Below are 21,012 nucleotides of genomic sequence, written 5' to 3' on the forward strand. Positions count from 1 at the left end.
CCTGCCACTCTGCCTACTTGTGCTCTCTCTCTCTCTCAAATAAATAAATACAATTAAAAAAATATATAAAAAGGATAAGTATATAGAGGGGAATGAGGGGACACATTAGATAAAGAGAATAGGAAAAGAAAATGTTCTTATTGGCCCCAAATCCCGCACTTCAATCCTACACCTAAGCCAAATCTAGAACTTACATATTCTGCCTTCTAGTGTTCTTTTTCCACTAGCTCACTTACACTTAATTATCATTTAGCACAGAAACAACACTGAATGTCATATATTTCACACAATGGTACTTCTCCACTAGATAAATCCCCCTTCTTAGTTTCTTATGGTGGAAAAAGTGTGAGTATAGATAAATTACATATACATACATACATACATACATACATATTATTCGTATATACATCAGAGGGATAATCAGTAGCAAGCAACAACAATCCCGTAGCTTCAGTTTCTTCATGTATACAATGAGGTTACTCTAAAGATTAAATGAGATATTATGTATGAAAGGCTGAGCACATAGTCAGCATAGGGAAATGTTGCCAGCTCCTTTAAATCTCCTATTAGGATGTCAGACAGTGTGAAAGACAAAAGATGAATAGTTTAAGAACAAAGTAAGCTGTGATATGACGGAAGCTCTTTCTCTGTGATAAATAAACATGCCTTATGTTCATGGAAAGGCTTTCAGGTGCTATTTACGGAGGCTTCTAAGTAAGACTCTATCTGGACCAAATCAGCCTTGAGGGATTAGTATTAACTGGGCTAAACAAGGGAAAAATAAAAATGTTTGGTTACTTGGAGATTTTTGTCTCTGAATTTTATTTCCTGTCAGCACTCCATATCTTTATGTATACCTGCATATATCTATAATTATGAGTAATTTGAGTTGTTGCTTATGTAAATTTGTTCTAACTTCTTTTTTGGATCATTAAATCCAACAGGGTTTTCCCCGTTCATTCCATAATTAGTACAGGGACACACACCTAAGTAAGTGTGATGGTATCAAGTATCTAACACTGAGGTGATCAAACTGCCTGTCAGAGAATGAAAATTCAGGCAAAGGAAGGATGACGAGCCCATCTCCAAAATAAAACTGCTAATTATTTATTTTAAATAGATGTTTGTGTTTGTAACCATATAAGATGGTAACTCACGGGTGTCTTTGGTGGAAGTGTCGGAAAGCAGAGCATGGTAAATAACTCCTAAGTTGATTCATCATAATAGAGACTGGGATATTTCCAAAATGTCTGCCTTTACGAAAATGGACATTAGTTCCATCAGTTAGAATCACTCAACCTTTCAGCAATTGTTTGACCTTTACCAGAGACTCCGATAAGACTGAAACAAGTGTAACTGTTTGATTTGTACATGCACGGCTTCTGCTCCAAAGAGCTCAAGGCATAGTGTGGCTGAACAGTCAATTAAGCAAAACAAGTTCCTGTAGTCACAAGCTTTTGTTGACTTAAAAAAAAAAAAATCACTTTTCTTCCCAGAAGAATCCAACCACTGAGGTGTACCTTAAAGACTTATTTCCTATTGTATGTTTTTTTTTCTTTTTTTCTATAGAATTGAAATACTATGTAATTAAATGATGTCTAATTATTTTAGAAATACCATATGGCCCAAACATAAGATTTGTTTTGACTACCTAATTTCAAGTTTTACTTGAATTTTAAGTTATTTTAATATAATGTGGTAGGAATATGCCTAGGTCATGAGTTCTCCTTCTTAGAATCTTATTTCATCCCACCCCAACATATGCAGAGTGGGTTCATGACTCTGCTCCTCCACCCACAGCTGATTTGATCTGGAGAAGTCTGCCCCAGGCTGGGCCAATCATGAATCACTGAATTCCATGAAATTCAGTGACAGTCTAAGCTGGTCAGCTGGAAAAAGAGGACATACAGACTTTAGTGATGGAGAAAGGCAGAAGCACAGTGGAGAGAAAGTGTGTTTATAGAGAATATGGTTCGTGGGTTCAGTAGTTATCCTATATGCCTATTATTCCTCTTATGATGTAAATGTTTGCTTAAATTAGCTCAATTTAGTTTTTCTTTATGTTAAAAGAAAAAAAGAAATTGACTGAGGTATATATTGCTATTCAAAACCAGTGGAATTGAAACCACCAGTTACTACCATTCTCTAAACAGAGGAAACAGTGGAGCACTGACTATGTTCTTTTCCTTGTAATCAAGGTTCCTCTTTTGTAATCTAAGCCTATTTAAAGACCACTATGTTTGAATAATAATTTTATGCTGACAGACACATAGCATATGTGTGCCTTGGTGTCTGTGTGACTATTCAGTGTTGGAGCTAATGAAATTTGGAAAACTCAATAGTTTAAAGGGTATCACTCTCACCCAGAAATGATGCAAGTGGACTGGGCATGGCTCACTATTCACTGCCCATGTGATGTTTTTCCTGCTAAACACTAACTGTGAACTGAGAATGGTAATAGTTAGGTCTCTATTTACACTTCTATCTCTAAGCTTTAAAAATTTTGTTAGAACCATCTTACAGACCATCTCAAGACATCATCATTATGTAGTCATGTTACCTTTTTAACCAAAATATTATCCCTGGGCTGCCTGGGTGGCTCACTCAGTTAAGTATCTGACTCTTGATTTCAGCTCAGGTCATCATCTCAGGGTTGTGGGATCAAGCCCTGAATCGGGATTTGTGCTGGGCATGGAACCTGCTTAAGGTTTTCTCTGCCCCTCCCCGCCTCAACCCTCTCTCCTTCTCTAAAAACAAAAAAAAGCAAAATACTCCAACTCCCCCAAAGTTGTCCCCCAATTTAATCAAGTACATTAATCCAACTTGACTATACTGTATACATGCAGCATACGCATTCCTAGCATTAATATAATGTAAGCTGAAGGCAAGCCCTAAAAGATTCAAAACTATTTTCAGTTTTAGCAACCAAATTAGACACTTCAAAGGAGAAAACTGAATAAAATGTTTTGCAGTGTCTAAAACTTGGTGAGGTTACCACAGTCACATCTTTAATGTCACTTCTCAACACTGGTGCATCTGAATTCCACCTTCTTACTTCTGTCAGTGCTCACCACTGAAGGATGATGTATTTGAATTTGTACACTTTTCGCAATTACCAGCATTTCAAGATTACCTGGGTGAAAAGAGGCAAAGGATCTGTGCTCAGAAAACTATAAAGTACTCATGGAAGAAATTGAGGAAGACACAATGAAATGGAAAAATGTCCCATGCTCATGGATTGGAAAAACAAATACTGTTAAAATGTAATGCTACCTAGAGCAAGCTACACATTTTATGCAATCCATATCAAAATACCATCAACATTTTTCACAGAGCTGGAACAAATAATCCTAAAATTTGTATGGAACCAGAAAAAAGACCCTGAATAGCCAAAGGAATGTTGAAAAAGAAAACCAAAGCTGGTGGTATCACAATTCCAGACTTCAAGCTCTATTACAAAACTATAATCATCATGACTGTATGGTACTGACACAAAAACAGACACATAGATCAAGGGAACAGAATAGAGAAACCAGAAATGGACCCTTAACTCTATGGTCAACTAATCTTTCACAAAGCAGGAAAGAATGTCCAGTGGGAAAAAGAGTGTCTTCAACAAATGGTGTTGGGAAAACTGGACAGCCACATGCAGGAGAATGAAACTGGACCATTTCCTTACACCGTACACAAAAATAGACTCAAAATGGATGAAAGATCTCAATTTAAGACAGGAACCCATCAAAATCCCAGAGAAGAACACAAGCAGCAACCTCTGTGACCTTGGCCACAGCAACTGCTTGCTAGACATATGTATATATATGTATATACATATATATACAACATATATATATATATTTATATATTTACATATATTTAAATATATTTATATATATTTACATTTATATATATATATATTTTTAAAATAATATAAATACTATACAGCCATCCAATAAAAGAAATCTTGCTTTTTGCAAAGACATGGGGCTTGATCGCGGGACCCAGAGATCATGACCTGAGCCAAAACCAAGAGTCAGATGCTTAACCGATGGAGCCACCCAGAGCCCTCCATTTTAACAAATTTAAAGAAAACTACCTAATGATATTTGTGACAATTTCCTGTCATAAATACAATCTAGAGAAATACAGGAAAGGAGAACTTGAAGAGGTACACAATCAAAAGATAAACTTTCATGTAAATAGTGAACACTATAATGATGTTTTAAAAAACTTGAAAAGACATGGTAATTAGTGACTTAAATTTTGACATGGTTCTAAATGGATAAGCTGTATGTTTTTGGCCAATATTACTTGGTTCTTCTGGGTTTCAATTTCTTCTTCTAGTAAAGGGACAAGTTAAACTGTAAGTTATTAACAATTTCCTGACTCCCAGTTTGTGAGTGAAATTACAAATACTGAAATAAATTACAAATACTGAAATAAAAACACGAATGGTATGGATTTTGGAAGTAATACAGACCTTACAGATCATCTGACCACACAAATCCTCTCATCTAGAGATGAGGAAACAGATGTAATCAGAGGAAAGCACAGTTTTTTCATATGCTGCTTAGTTACAGAACTTGGGACAGAACACAAGTCCAAAGCTCTTCTGAAGACTGATTAAGATTTATTTCCATAGAGACTCACACAAATATTGAGAATATTATTTGCATGAGAGCTTTTTTTTCCCTCTCTCATTACCCCCCACACACTTTATATGTCAGTGCAGATGCATTTTTTAATAAAAATGTGGACATTACCATTTCTCTTTTCCTTTCCATTTTTTTTTTTTTTTTGCTAAGACTAAAGGACAACTTTAAAATGTTTATTAGAATATAAATCACTCAAACATGACTGTGGCCTGTGATAGATTAATTTTTGTAAACCTCATATTAAAACAAATGTTTTCTACAACTTGAGTTAATAATTTTTGTTGAATTTAATAATAATTTCATAATTTGGTTTAGTTACTGATTTTACTCAGTTATATACTATCTTGCCAGAAAAGATTTTTGGGAGGCTCAATAACTCCTAGTGGAGAGCGACAAAGTTAATTGGTGCAAATTTAATTTATTTTTACATTTCAAAATATTTTATTTATTTATTTGCTAGAGAGAGAGAAAGAGAGAGAGCGCACAAGTAGGGAGAGTGGCAAGGAGAGGGAGAAGCAGGCTGAAGGCAGACACTTAACTGACTAAGCCACCTAGGCGTCCCATTTGGAGCAAATTTTAAAATGTTACACGGAATAGTTTATGAGAGGAAGAATGCAACCAATATTTACTTTTTTTTTCTTAAGTTAAAAATAGACTGCTTGAACCCCATACATTTTTATACTATGTGGGATAAGATTGGTATCCAGCTTGTTATTTAATAATATTTGGTTATTAACCGTGTCACCAGAAACCCTGGACTGATTTATAGTATCAAGTTTAGTCAGAGGTCATGGACGCTATTAATTTTGTCATTAACATACGTTCTTAGTCATTCATTTCAGAGAAGCGTCTAAGAAATATTATCACATGTCCTTGCTCCAGTTATCCTCTCTCTTAGCAATTTTTACATGAAATAAATTGCAAGGCTTTTTGCGGACCAGAGAATTCTGTATTTCCCGGGTATATCATTTTTATCTTGGTAATTACCCGTCTGTTGTCCTCAATACCTTTGATGTCCTGTCCCACCACCCCCAACCTCCTGCCCCCCCACCCCGACTGCCTGCCCAATTGAATCAGTGACAAAGGAAAAACATGGCTACTTTTAACATTACCCTTCTTTTTGCTATGCCCTGATACTAAGTGGCCTTTCTGCCAAGGAATAAATATGTATATTTGCCTCCACATAGCCTGATCTTACAGAAAAGTTAAGGCACAAGCTATAAATGATCAAGTATAATTGTAGAATGATTTCTACCTTTATTCCACCATTTAAAAAACATGTCCCTTAAGTAAGCTTTAGTTTCAAAATAAAACATTACACTGTTTCCATAGCATGAAATCAACAAACTGCAGGAGCAATCTAAAGTTTGGATACTGTTCATAATTGAAGCAGATTGCTATATGATTTAGTGACAGGAAATGCTAATAAAACTGGGCCAAATAAATACACAGAAAAATTAAATTTCTATTTACCTATATTATATACAGATACCTCAACTTACTGTGATTTATTCCTTCAGGGGTTAACTCATGGTCTGGCAGTCCATTTCATGTAAATGCTAATAATAAAGGCATAAATTCTAGGAATTTATTCTAAGAATATTCCATAAGTAAATAAATATTCAGAATGCAAGGATGTTCAAGGAAACATTGTTTATAATAGTAAAAATAACTGGAAGTAACTAGCATTTCAAAATAAACTGAAACAACCACATTATGGAATGGAAAAAAGTGTATCTGTACTTGGTGAATGTATACATATACAAAAACTTAGATGAACTATATATAAATAAGTAAATATATATACACACACACAAGAACATACACATATGTGCTTTTTACATATTTATAAACATTTGTATATTTGTGGAATATTTCTGGAAAGATATACAGGAAACCATTAACACTGTTTACCTTTGGGAGTAGGGTTGAGGGTAAAGCAGAGAGTTGAGGGTGTGTGAAATAGGGAGAAACAGATGTACGTTTCACTTTATATTTCTCTTCAGTATTTGATTATGCTTTGTACCATTAGTATATACAATTTCTAAGAGGAAAGCAAATCAAAACAGAAAAGGAAATGAAAATAGAACAATAAAAACTAAGGAAATAGAGTAAACATATTATAACGAGAGTTTAAATTCTCGCTGTCAAACTTTCTCTAAGTAGACAAGACTTGCTGTTTTTTAAGGAAGTGGGAAATGATTTCAGTAATTTCACAGTGATTTTATATAAGGAGCAAATAGAAGGATAAGTCAAGTTCCATGGCCTCAAAGGGAATTTGTGAGAAGTTTGCTTAAAAAAAAAAAGGCAAAATAATCTGTTACTATATTCTCATAATGTGTGGTAGAACCTCCTTGTCAGAAAAACGGGAAGGCCTAAAGAAACAGTGAAGGCCACCAGTTAGAGATTCCGCGATGAGCCACGCATGTACTTCAGTAAAGAGGTTAGAGGTTATTTACACAGCTTGCTTTAGCTTCACAGCTAGTTGGTGTCTGCCTCACTCTAAGTCTCTCCCCACTATTATCAAGTAAATTCTTTTTTGGGAAAAAAAAAAAAGAGTATAAATTAAATTGGAAAACCAGAGTTTTCAACATGTTTCAAAATCAATGAGATATGGGCCACACATATTTGTTTAGCTAGTAATATTCGGTACATATGTATGGCGTGTTGTATAGCTTGTGCCAGGCCCAATTCCAAGCTCTTTTCATGCACAAATTCATTTTATCTTTCCACAATCCTCAAAGACAGGTACTGTTATTACAGATCTGATTATTCAGATAAAAATCTAGGCTCAGAAAAGTTACATAACTTGTTTACCAAAAAAATTCTTCTTTAGCTACTATAAAAATATAATCCAATTAAAGGTATATGACAGAGAAATAAAAGTTCAAGATAAATTCATTTAAGTGCATTTTTTTTGAAGATTGAAGATACGATGCAAATCAAAATAAATAGTAATTCTGATATACTAAACCCAATGATTAAGTTAATGGTTAACATTTTGTCCTAAGTTATGTACGCACACACATCTATCAAATTCTCTCCTCCATAATGTTAAAAATATGAAGTAGAGGGGTACTAGGTGGCTCAGTTAGTTGAGCATCTGCCTTCAGCTCAGGTTGGGATCAAGCCCCAGACTGGGCTGCCTGCTGGGCGGGGAGTCTGTTTCTTCCTCTCCTCTGCTTTCCCCCAACTCCCTCCCAGCTTATGATCTCTCTCACCTGTCTCTCTGTCAAATAAATAAATAAAATCTTTAAGAAAATATGAAGTAGAGCCACCTGGGTGGCTTAGTTGGTTAAGCAACTGCCTTCAGCTCAGGTCATAATCCGGGAGTCCCGGGATTAAGTCCCACATCGGGTTCCCAGCTCCATGGAGAGTCTGCTTCTCCCTCTGACCTTCTCCTCTCTCATTCTCTCTCTCACACTCTCTCTCTCTCAAATAAATAAATAAAATCTTAAAAAAAAAAAAAGAAAATATGAAGTAGAATTACTAAAATGTTATTTTATTTTTTGAAAATTTTGAACCCTAATTGACTAGAAGTACTGGATTAACAGGGGCCTAATCTTTTATATAATGTTTTAAAAATGGATTCTACTTTTTGGAAAAAAAAAAAAAAGATTTAGTAGACAGTATTTTATAAGAAGGAAAACACAGGTTGGTAAAGGAATAACCTCTTCCCACAAAATAACTTATGAGAAGTAACCTACTAGAATCAGAAGTTATTGAATTTTTCCCTTGTGGTCACACCACAAACCATGAAAAATGTGTGGTATACCATTTGAAATACATTAAACTTCAAATAGTTTTATTTACTGGTACTTTAAATAGTTTTCATAACCATCAGCCATACAGAAACCTAATTAGCTTACTAAATGTTCATCAGCCACAATTTTATTTACTGAAGACTGGAAAAAGAGATCTAGAGGATACCAGTCTCTATTAAGTTGGGTGAAATCTTATATGCAATCTCATCTAATGCTCCCCCAAAGCAGGAAAACATTTTGAAAGTTGGTCATTTCCCCCTATTTGAATGCACTTCACTGACTGGATGCTTTCTGCTTGTAGGAACAGCCTCTTCAATTCTGACAGTTTTACAGGCTATCAGAGTTCTTAATTGAATCAAAATTTACTTTTTTCATTTTTTTAAAAAGATTATTTATTTATTTATTTGACAGAGAGAAATCACAAGTAGTCGGAGAGGCAGGCAGAGAGAGAGAGAGAGGGAAGCAGGCTCCCTGCTGAACAAAGAGCCCGATGTGGGACTCGATCCCAGGACCCTGAGATCATGACCTGAGCCGAAGGCAGCGGCTTAACCCAGTGAGCCACCAGGCGCCCAACTTTTTTCATTTTTGACCCATTTGTTTCATTCTTCCTAATGGACCTGCAGTCCGGTCTTTCTTTCCTGTAGCATCCCTTCTAGTGTTTGTAGACAGCTATCACATCACTCTAAATTCACTGCAGGTTAGCTATCTCTAGCTGACTCAAAAGTTTCTTACAGGACTATTTTCAACTTTTCATCAGCTGGTTAATGCTCCTGGTGAAACATGATTTATGAAAGTGGTTATAGGGTTCCAAGCTTGTCTTGAACCTTTGTAGATTACAGTGTAAACCACGATGCCCTCATCTGCCTCTATGCTGTTACTAATGTAACCTAGGTCTGTATTGTTTTTGTAGTTGTTGTTTTAAGCAATCTGGTCACACACTTGACCACACTAAGTTTGTGTTAAATAAAATATTTCAAGTTGTTTACCTTAACCCCCATCAAATTAAGTCTGTTTCACTCTAGGTTTCAATCTGTCACAGCACTTTCTCTGTATTGATTGTACCTGCATCCCTAACCCAGGCAGCTTGCTGTTTTAGCTGTCCTTCCACCTCCGTATCATCTGCATACCTGATAAGACAGTTTCCTATGTCTTCATCCAAGTCATTCATCAAAAACTGAGTAGGTCAGGGACATGGACAAAGTCCTTCTGCACAACACTGGGGACCTCAGTCCAAGCAGATAAATAACATACATGCGGTACACACGGAAAGTTCAGCTTTGATAAACGCCTAAAAAATCTTGCAATCAGAGAATCTAGCAAATATTATTTTAATTTCAGCAAATATTACGTTTTATGTTATATCCTTGAGATTTAGCTTTATTTTTTTATTTGGGAGGGATTTTGAGAATACCATAAACTTTCCATAATTAGAGCTGTTTAAGACTTATGAAATAATAATTCTATGAGGAAGGAATTATTATCTTCATATGAAGATTTAGCAACAAAACTTAGGAAGAGCCAGTAACTTGATTAAGTTTACAAAGATAGTAGCAAAACCAGAATTCAATCCCAGATTCAGGGCTCTAATTATTGCAACTAGCTCTATTAACTAAATAACTCAGTGCAGTTCTCCCTACAACTATAATATCGTACCTGGGAAACTATCCCTTCCATGAGTCTGTATGGTATTCTCACATGCTTTCATTATTGCTGTACAGTGGAAATCCCACATCCTTTTATTCAACAAGAAAGAAGAATGTGCAAATGACTGAATGCATCTGTTTATATAAAATAGTTCACAAGCATTCTAAAAAATATATAAAACTATTTCTATTATATGAAAGATGTAACAATACTACTACAAAGAAAGCATTAAAGGCAACATTTCCTTTAGTTGAGCCATTAAATTGATGACATTAATACTACTGAATTGGATCCAACTTTCATATTTGCCTCTTTATCAAGCAAATCAGCATAGGACAATAAAGGGAATTTGGGATTTTAGTCAGAAAAGGGAGAGTTCAAGTCTCTCCCCAACACTTACTAGTTCCTCAGAAGAGTATATTAGGACTCTTTGGGTCTCACTCCATACTTTCTCCCCAGGTGATCTCTTCCAAAAATAACAGAGTCATATTCCAATTGTAAGTCAACAATTTTCTAAAGTATTTATAGCATAGGCTATATATAAATCTCTGTTCTGAGCTTTAGTCCTGTGTATCCCCCATCTCTCAACGTCCCCATTGGAAGTCTCACACTGGAGGAACTTCGTGCTCCGTATGTCCCAAATTTCTCATCAACCTTCCTGCAATTTCCAGGGGTCATTATTTCACTTCAAGACACTACTGTCTATCCAGCCCCTCACACCAGAAACTTGGGAAACATCTTTGGTTCCATCTTCTGCACTCTTCTTAACCAATCTCTACATTCTATTGCTATACTGAAAAAGAAAGAAAGAAAGAAAGAAAGAAAGAAAGAAAGAAAGAAAGAAAGAAAGAAAGAAAGAAAGAAAGAATTAAGCAAGAAAGGAAAAGAACAGAAAAATGAAATCTCAAAAGCTGTCCTATTCCCCTGGCTTCTTCTGCCAGTCCCAGGTTCACACTGCCTTGTTCTCCTGCCTGGATAAGCTAACGGTACTTAATAGCACCAATGTCAATTCTTTTGTCACGAATTCACTACAAACAGGGAGATATTTCTCAAACACAAATGTTACCGTCTTACTTGTTTAATTCTATGGCCTCCCCTAGAACAAAGTTCAAATTTCTTGCTGTGGTTTACAGGCCCCACATCACAAGCCTCATCTTGCACCACTCCTTAATTTCTACCCCTTCTAGGTTTCTTCTCATTCCCCCCAATTCACTATAATTTCTGATGTTGTACAGCTTATAAAGTTTTCTTTCCATCGATCTCCTGGGAATGCGGTTATGGATATATGGAATCATTTCCAGCTCAGTATGAAGAACAGCAGATAGGAAGAACACTCCATGCAGATTCACTGGACAGTAGGAGGGGGTGGGAGGAGGAAATGAGGTACCCACCTGAATGAGCATCCAGCTAAACTGGCAAAGATACAGATAATGTGTGACGGCAGCCACGGCCGAACAGCTCTCCTCTGCGAGTTGGGGACTTGCGTATGCAGACACCAGAAACACAATCTGTAAGAAACAATACCTGTATTTTTAAATCATGCTAAAATCAATCAAGAATATTATGAAAATAAAACTTTCTCATCAGAATCTAGGATTCAGTGACTCAAAGAGAAAATAAGTTGATCTGTTGCTCAAACCGAGATAACAAACAGTCATCTAAGAATGGCACTACATAGACTTTCATGTTTCTTCCACTTACTTATCTGAATATAGTTGACATAATGTTACATTCGTTTCAGGCGTACAACTTAGTGATTTGACAAGTTTGTACACGATGCTGTGCTCACCACGAGTGCAGCTGCCGTTTATCCCGTTACATCGCTACTAAAATAGCGTTGATTACTTTCCTTATGCTGTGTCTTCTGGATTTTTACATTTCTTAGAAACAATGAACTATATGAAATTATGCTACACATTGCTCTGGTCTGTCAAGAGATGATTTTCAAAGTAAACCCTGTTCTTATTACGAATGGACAAGAATCCCATGAAATACATTTATTTTGGCTAAGTAGAAAAAATAGACATTAAAAGTCAAAGCTAATTAAGAAGGAAAAGAAAGAAAAGCAAAAACTCTTGATTTTATCATCATCTGCATCTTCTTGTTGTGAAATAACAAGTAACAAAACAGACTTCAATTTAAAATTTCAAATCCTAGGATTACTTTATTCTTTGGACTTTTATTTTTATTTCAACTGCCTCAAGACTTTGGTCAAAAGAAAGCTTCACAATGAGGCCTTTCTTGACCACACTGTTTTAAGATTATACCTTCTTGGGGCGCCTGGGTGGCTCAGTGGGTTAAAGCCTCTGCCTTCAGCTCGGGTCATGATCCCAGGGTCCTGGGATAGAGCCCTGCATCGAGCTCTCTGCTCAGCAGGGAGTGTACCACGCCACCCCACCACCCCCACTCCGCCTACTTGTGATCTGTCTTAAAAAAAAAAGATTATACCTTCTTTTCTTCTGTCCTTCCCACACACACATGATACCCCTACATCTAAAGAGATAACTCCTTATTTCTAATTTTTTAAACACTTATCACCTTCTAACATGCTCTGTAATTTGTTTATTTAGTATGTTTCTTGGTTATTATTCACCTCATCTACTAGGTTATCATCCTCACGAGGGTAGGATCATTGAATGTTTTAGTCACTGATGTATCCCAACCACAAAGCCCAGTGTCTGGCACATAGTAGATATTCAGTAAATACTTGTAGAATAAGTGAATAAATAAATGAAGTGAAACACTCTCGTGGGTTCTATCATTTTGTATTTTCTACAATATATGATTACTGTGTTAAATTTTATAATGATAACTGCAGATGGCAAGGGAAAATTTGGAGCAATGATCGTATACCGTAACTTCTCAAAGAATAACCTCCCTTTTTAGGACAGCAACCAAGTCTTTGTGATTCTATATTTTAATAAGCCACCACTGTGGCTGGAATATACAAATGTTTGATAAATGATTGTTTAAAGAAAGAATGACTGATTCCAAAAAGACGAAGGGTGTTCCAAGAAGAAAACTAGCTGACTTATGCCTTAAAACCCAACTTCTTTTTTATTTTATTTTATTTTATTTTTTAAAGATTTTATTTATTTGACAGACAGAGATTACAAGGAGGCAAGAGAGGCAGGCAGGGAGAGAGAGGAGGAAGCAGGCTCTCTGCGGAGCCGAAAGCCTGATGCGGGGCTCAATCCCAGGACCCTGGGATCATGACCTGAGCCGAAGGCAGAGGCTTTAACCCACTGAGCCACCCAGGCGCCCCCAAAACCCAACTTCTAAGAAGGAAACATAAATAACTCTAAGTCTGTTTGAATTTTTAAAAATGAATAATGTGCTCAAAACCAAATTTGAACAATGGGACAAAGTACTGCTTTTATCTTCAAATGAAGTATGTGCCTACACAATCTTTTTGTTCTAAAACTTGTGTCCATTAAATCTCCTTGAACACTGCTACCCAGTGGTAACCCTAGGGTAGCATCACTGGGGTAAATTTGTCAGAATCTGGGGTGAGGCTTTACATGCTCCGAACATCTTCACTTTGCAGGGCAAGACTCACCATAACCACCCTACTTAGTTAAAGAAGCACTGAAATGTTAATTAATAAACTTATAATAATATATAAATCTCATGCCATGTTGACTCTTCCCTGGTGGAAATTATTGAGTACTTCCTGTACCAAGTAGAGAAGGGGGGGAAAAAGCTTAGCTTGTCTTGTCTTCTTTTCTTTTCTTTTCTTTTCTTTTCTTTTCTTTTCTTTTCTTTTCTTTTCTTTTCTTTTCTTTTCTTTTCTTTCTTTCTTTCTTTCTTTTTAAGCTGTAGACACTAAACTCAGTTTACTCTCCTGGAACTAATTTTTTCATCAGTAGTAGGAAGATGAAAAAGATAAACTTTAACGTTCCTTTCTACCCCAGGATTCCAGGATTACTTTTTTAAATGAGAAGCATTCCTGAATCAAATTTTTGTTTATTTGGCCCTGGATTTGAAGCATTTGTAACGTACACTATTTAAAAAAAAAAAAAAAAAAAAAAAGCAGAAGCTAGAAATTTATGTCACATTTCCTAACAGTCTGAAAAAATGAGTTCTCTGAAAAAATGAAGTCAACAAATTTGCCTTTCCAGAACATATCATAAATAGCTTTTCAATTATTAGAGCTTATTTTGAAAACAGGCTTAGATTTTCCTAGATCTTATCTTCTAATTTCTGAATTGTAAAATGTTCTGGATCATAAGTTTCCTTTTCCTAAATACCACAAATATTCACTGAACACGTTCACGAAAATACTAACAGGAAACACTAAGCACCAAAACTACCTTAAAAGCTGCTGGACATGCAGACTGAGAGATTCAGTGAAAGAAAGGGAGGATGGGGGGGGAGGGAAGGAGAAAGAATTTTAAGATTTTATATTCTTTCTTTTTACAAAGTGGAATCTATTTCCATAAAGGTTTTATAAGCATACCTAAAATAAATTTGAGCCTCTCTAATTCATTTCCTATAATACAGATTGCGTTGAATTTCACCTGGTAGTTTTGTTCTAATCAACCTGAAGAGTTTGCTGTGTAAAACAATGGTGTAATCCAAATTGTAATTAATATGCTTAGTTTTAAGCATTCTATGAGACTATTTATAAATGGTATGCTAATTTGAATAAGTCTTAGTCTCTTAAAAACCTTTTCTTTGAAACAAATTAGTACAGGTTATTGTTTGAACTACATTTACTTTCAGAATACAGTTTTAACACCCAAAATTCTCTCCTTAAGGTATGACTTCTTCATATTTTATTATATTTTAACCTCCTTTTCTAAGTCATCAAAATGGCAGTTACAAATCTACTTTTGTAAACTATGAACATTCTTCCAGAATGATCTTTAAATTACAAGAAATACTTCCATATGCATAGGAGGAGATAGGTCAGCAAGAGAAGGTTGATTTGTCGCAAGGCACATTGCTATGACAGGATGAGCTAAAAATACTTGGGAGAACCAGCTATTACGTGTAACCAGGCACATCTGAAATTAAATTAAACTGAATTAAAATACAAACTAAATGATAAAGGAAAACAAAATGCCATCTTCTAGCATATTTAGCACATGTATCTTTTAGGCAGATAATGCAAATAAAAAATGAACTTTTACCATTGTTCTTTTACTCAAACACACAGAGATGACCAGGAAAAAGATTATTTTCACAGTCAGTTCTCTGGATGCATTAACACCATAACAGAAAAAAAATTTTTTTCAAAGGTTCTCAGTCACTCATGTATTGCTTCATTCGGTAAGCAGGTGAGTACCTACAACCTCCATAGCATTATGCTATGCATGTGACATGGACAACGCCGTGGCATGGCAGCAAGGGGCTGCATGTTTCCCTTGTTACCTTGTGCAACCCACATACTAACAATGTGAAGTCATTACTGTTTTTATACCAACTTAATAAATAATGAAAGAGGATCTCATACTGGAACTAACTTTTTAGAGACATTAAACATATTCTAAAGTTAAAGTGGGATTCAAATCCTGTTGTTGTTGTTGTTTAAGATTTTTGTTTATTTATTTGACAGAGAACACAAGTAGGCAGAGAGACAGGCAGAGAGAGAGGAGGAAGCAGGCTCCCCGCTGAGCAGAGAGCCTAATGTGGGGCTCAAATCCCAGGACCCTGGGATCATGACCTGAGCGGAAGGCAGAGGCTTTAACCCACTGAGCCATCCAGGCGCCCCTCAAATCCTGGTGTTTTGATTTATATAGTGTTCTCTGTAGAACAGCATGCTGTATCCTATAGAAATAAATCAAGTACAAGTCTGCCTCAAAGTGCTGAAATTCTACTTCACTCTCTCTCAATCCTTTTGTTTTTAAAGATTCTATTTAATATTTATTTATTTGAGAGCAAGAAAGAGCATATATACATGGAGGGAGGGGCAGAGAGAGAGAGAGAGAGAATATCTCAAGCAGCCTCCATGTTGAGCACAGAGTCTGACAAGGGCTCCATCTCACAACCCTGAGATCATGACCTGAGCCAAAATCAACAACTGGACACTTAACAGACTGAGCCCCTCAGGGGCCCCTCTCAATCCTTTTAACCAATGGTTCATGAGCTACCAAAGGTTCATAATGACAATAGAATGCAATGCCAATAGAAAATACAATACTACTCCTATTTCTATGTTTGTATAACACATATAAATCTTAACTAAAGAGAAAAGAAAAATAAACATAGTTCTGCAGAGAGAGAGAGATTCTGCTAGTAACTTATAAAATTCTTTGCTTCTGGTTGTTGAGAGCTCTCCTGTACCCATGTAGTTTTCATAGTAAATATGGAGCATGTGTCTTTGTTTGCTTGGGCTAAATAATAACCAATAACAAAAATTGGCTTTCTTGTAAACATCAATTCTCAGTACTCCTTATATACCCATCCCCCTGTTTACTATGGACATTTTCACTCTGCTCTATGAAATACCCTTCTGTCTACTTTCCATCTCATCCAAAACCTACTCGGTTTTTCCAAGACCAGTTCAAATTCCACCTGCCTACTGAGATTATGACAAGCTCCTAGACTTTTCTATTTTTTAAAGTGGGAAAACACCTGTTATTGAGTATTTAAAATGAGCTGAATATTGTCCTTTCTAATAGGAGAGTGCCTAAGGGTAAAGCCACACACAAGATGCAATAAAATGTGACAGGTGTTATCAAAGGATATGTAGTAAAATGCCAGGGAAACACAGTCAAGACTGATTAGTTCTACCTTTGGGAGTCAAAGAAATATTTAAAGAGGAAAACAGAATTGTCTTGGTATGGCCTCTTAAGTCCGATCTGCCCCACCCACCTGCTCTTCCTAAGCTTATCTTCCACAAGATCTTTCCAAGCATTCTATTCTAGCTGTACTGATAGCTATTCCTAAAACATGTTCCACCACCTCTCAACTCTTTGCCTTTGTTCTTCTTCTTCCTCCTGCCTAGAATTTCTGTCTTATCTTCCTCTGCTGAAATCATGTCTACTTTTTTTTTTTTTTTGACAGAAATCACAAGCAGGCAGAGAGAGAGAGAGAGAGAATGAGAGGGAAGCAGGCTCCCTGCCGAACAGAGAGCCCGATGTGGGGCTCGATCCCAGAACTCTGGGATCACGACCTGAGCCGAAGGCAGAGGCTTTAACCCGCTGAGCCACCCAGGCGCCCCTCATGTCTACTTTTTAAGGCATGCTGGCAATGTCAACTCTATCATGAATATATGGCTTTTTCTTTCAACCATAAACAAACTTTTCCTCCTCTGAATATTTAAAATAGGATTCTATTAACATAAGGTTTGATTTTCCTAAAACCTCAATTCTCCCAATTCTTAGATAAAATCAACTGTAATCTCTCAGAAAACTGTCAACTCCCTAAAGGCAACAAATTGATCTTATTCTTTATTATAATTACTTTGAGGTACATTTTTAAAAAAAGAAAACATAGCAAGTATTCATTATCCTATACAGATCCTATCATGGGTTTAAGCATATTGTTTGTTAAAACAGCTATATTGGAGTATGACTGACAGACAGCAAATGCTACATGTTTGAAGTGTGTATGATTTAACAAGTTTTGACATATATACATCCATGAAACCATCATCACAATCAAGATAATTAACACATCCATCCTTCCCCAGAATTTCCTCATAACCTTCACTGGATCTCCCTAGTAACATTTTAATTGTGTATTCTTTCACCTTTTGGTGGATATTTAGTTTTTTTTCCCAGTTTTTGATTTTTACAAATAAAGCAGCTATGACTATATGAGCCTCTGTACGGACTTATGCTTTCTGTTATCTTGAATAAATATCTAAGAGTAGAATAGCTGGATCATATGGCAAGTGGGCATTTAATATTCTTAAAATTTGATACATTATTTTCCAAAGTGCTTGTAACATTTCCCACTCTCATCAGCAATGTATTAGTGTCTAGCCACTCCATATTCTGGAGTGGCTAGACATAAAGCTTGTTCTGGTTAGTAAAAAAAAAAAAAAAATTAGCCTTCTTACCTAATAGGTATGTGTAGTTCCTCATTGTGGTTTAAATTTGCATTTTCCTAATCAGTAATGATGATAATTTTTTCATGTGCTAACTGCAAGCCATATCTCGTCGAAGAAGAAATGCCTGTCTGTCAAGCTCTTTTACCTACTTTTAAAATTGGGTTGTTTTCTTACTGTTGAGTTTTATGAGTTATTTTTATATTCACGATACAAGTCTTTCATCAGGTATTTGATTTGCAAATATTTCCTTCTATTGTGGCTTGTTTTCAAAAATTCTTTTTTTTTTAAAGATTTTATTTATTTATGACAGAGAGAGAGATACAAGTAGGCAGAGAGGCTGGCAGAGAGTGGGGGGCAGGGGGAAGCAGGCTCCCTGCTGATCAGAGAGCTGGATTTGGATGCGGGCTCCATCCCAGGACCCTGAGATCATGACCTGAGCTGAAGGCAGAGGCTTAACCCACTGAGCCACCCAGGTGCCCCACCATTAAGTATTTCTATGTGCTGAATTGTGTCCCTTCAAATTCATACATTGAAATCCTAACCTCCAGTTACTCAGAATATAACTGCATATGCAAATAAAGTCATTAAAGAGGTAATTAAATTAAAATTGTGGGCCATTACCCAATATGACTAAATTTCCTTAGAAGAAGAGGAAATTTTGGATACACACAAGCACATGTGCAGGAGAAAAACCACATGTTTAAGGGAGAAGACAGCCATCTATACAGCAGGGAGTGAGGACTCAGTATGAAATCCACCCTCTCACCACCTAGATCTCAGATTTCTAGCTTTTAGAACTGTGAGAACAAATGTCTTATTTAAGCCATACAGTCTGTGATATTTTGTTATGGCCGCCTTAGTAATTTAATACAAGTATGAGGCCAGTTACATAATTGTTTTTTGTAGATGCCATTATCAAGTTGAGAAAACTGCCATCTATTCCTGCTTGGTTGGAAGATTTTACCAGCAATGGATTTTGAATTTTGGCAAATGATCTTTCTCCACTGAAGTTACAAAAAATTTTTATTCCAGTTTTGCTTGCTAATATGATGCAGTAATTTGATTGATATTTGAATATTAAACCAACTTTTCCATTACTGGGATTTACAACTTTGTTGTGATGTACTGTCCTTTTGATTTGCTAAAACTATATTAAGAAATATATGCATCAGGGCTCATGAGGAACACTGGTAGTTTTCTTGATATGTCTTTGTCTCATTTTGGTATCAGGGTAATGCTGGTTTCAGTGAGTTGGTAAATATTTTCTCCTTTTCAATTTTCTGGAAGAACTTGTAAAGAATTTACACTTTCTTCTTTCTTAAGCCCATATTAGGACTATAGTTTTCTTAGGGGCAAAATTTTTAAATATATATTCAATTTTTAAAATATATAACAGAACTATTCAGATAACCTAATTCTCCCTGAGTTTTAGTAGTATGTGTCTTTTTAAGGAATTTGTCTATTTAACCAAAATTGGAAAATCTGTTGGTATAAGGCTTTTTTTTAAATCATATTCCCTTATTATTCTCTTAAGATCTTTAGAATCTGTAGTGATGCCATTTCTCTCATCCAACATACTGGTGATTCAGATGTCCTCTCTTTTTCTTCTTGATCATCTGGCTCAAGGTTGATGATATTACTGATCTTCTTATCTTGGCTTCTCTATTGTTTTACTGTTTTCTATTTCAGTGATTTTCCCTCTTTCTTAATTATCGATTTCTCCTATGTATTTTTAATTTAAGAATTGGTTTTCTTTTTATGTAGTCTGCTTTTGAAACCTTACTTCTTTTTCTAATATAGGCATTTAGTTCTATAAACTTTCTTCTAACATTGCTTTAGCAGGATGCCTCAAATTTTGATACATTATTTCATTTTCATTCATTTATGAAATTCCCCTACTGATTTCATTTCTGACCTATGGATTATTTATAAATGTGCCAGTTAGTTTCCAAATATTTGAGGATATTCCAGTGATCCTTCTGTTGATTTCTAGCTTAATTCTATTGTGGTCAGAAGACACATTCCTTATGACTTTAATCATTTTTTTTAAAGATTGTATTTATTTGACAGACAGAGATCACAAGTAAGCAGAGAGGCAGGCAGAGAGAGAGGAAGGGAAGCAGGCTCCCCCCTGAGCAGAGAGCCTGATATGGGGCTCGATCCCAGGACCCTGAGATCATGACCTGAGCCGAAGGCAGAGGCTTTAACCCACTGAGCCACCCAAGCGCCCCTGACTTTAATCATTTTTAATTTACCAGTCTATGTTCTGTGTATACTTGATAAAAACAAGTATTCTTCTATTGTTAATTTGAGTACTTTATAAATCTCAATAGGTCAGATTGGATGACAATTATTTTAAAAAATTCTATATTCTAAGAAAAAACAACTCCCCTAAAATCTATGTTGTTACAGCTTTTCTGTTCTTTTTTAAAAAGTTTCTATCAATTATTGAAGAGATCTTTAAATTCCCAACTACAATTGTGGATTTGTCAAGTTTTCCTTGTGGCTCAATAAATTTTTGCATGCACATATATATACATACATATATGTATGTATACATACCACACACACACACACAGATATTTATAAAAAAGTATTTTATAAGAAAGAATATTTTAAAGTAGGCATGGAGCCCCAATGCAGGGCTTGAACTCACAACCCTGAGATCAAGACCTGAGCTGAGACCAAGCATCAGATGCTTAACTGACTGAGCCACCCAGGTGGCCTTGCATGGCATATTTGGAAGCTTGGTTATTAAGTACCTGAATATTTAGGGTAATTATATCCTCTCAATAAACTGACCCCTTTATCGTTATGGAATGATCTTCCTTTTTTCTGGTATTACCTTGCTCTAAAATCTACTTTGGTGTTAATATAATCAATCCAATGTTTGTCAATCTTTTAACTTTTGACCTATAGCTGTCTTTATGTTTGAAATGTGTTTCTTGTA

General features: G+C 35.7%; 1 protein-coding gene across 1 annotated transcript in view; it reads right to left on the minus strand.

The window, feature by feature from the left end:
* Positions 1–21,012, minus strand: part of ADGRV1 (adhesion G protein-coupled receptor V1) — a 545,909-nt gene that overhangs the window by 170,399 nt on the left and 354,498 nt on the right. The window contains exon 85 of the mRNA XM_082725840.1: positions 11,452–11,568. Coding sequence (XP_082581966.1) covers positions 11,452–11,568 — 117 coding nt within the window. The remainder of the gene's footprint in view (positions 1–11,451; positions 11,569–21,012) is intronic.

This window comes from Mustela nivalis (assembly GCF_964662115.1).
Source record: "Mustela nivalis genome assembly, chromosome: 3".
NCBI classification, from domain to species: domain Eukaryota; kingdom Metazoa; phylum Chordata; class Mammalia; order Carnivora; family Mustelidae; genus Mustela; species Mustela nivalis.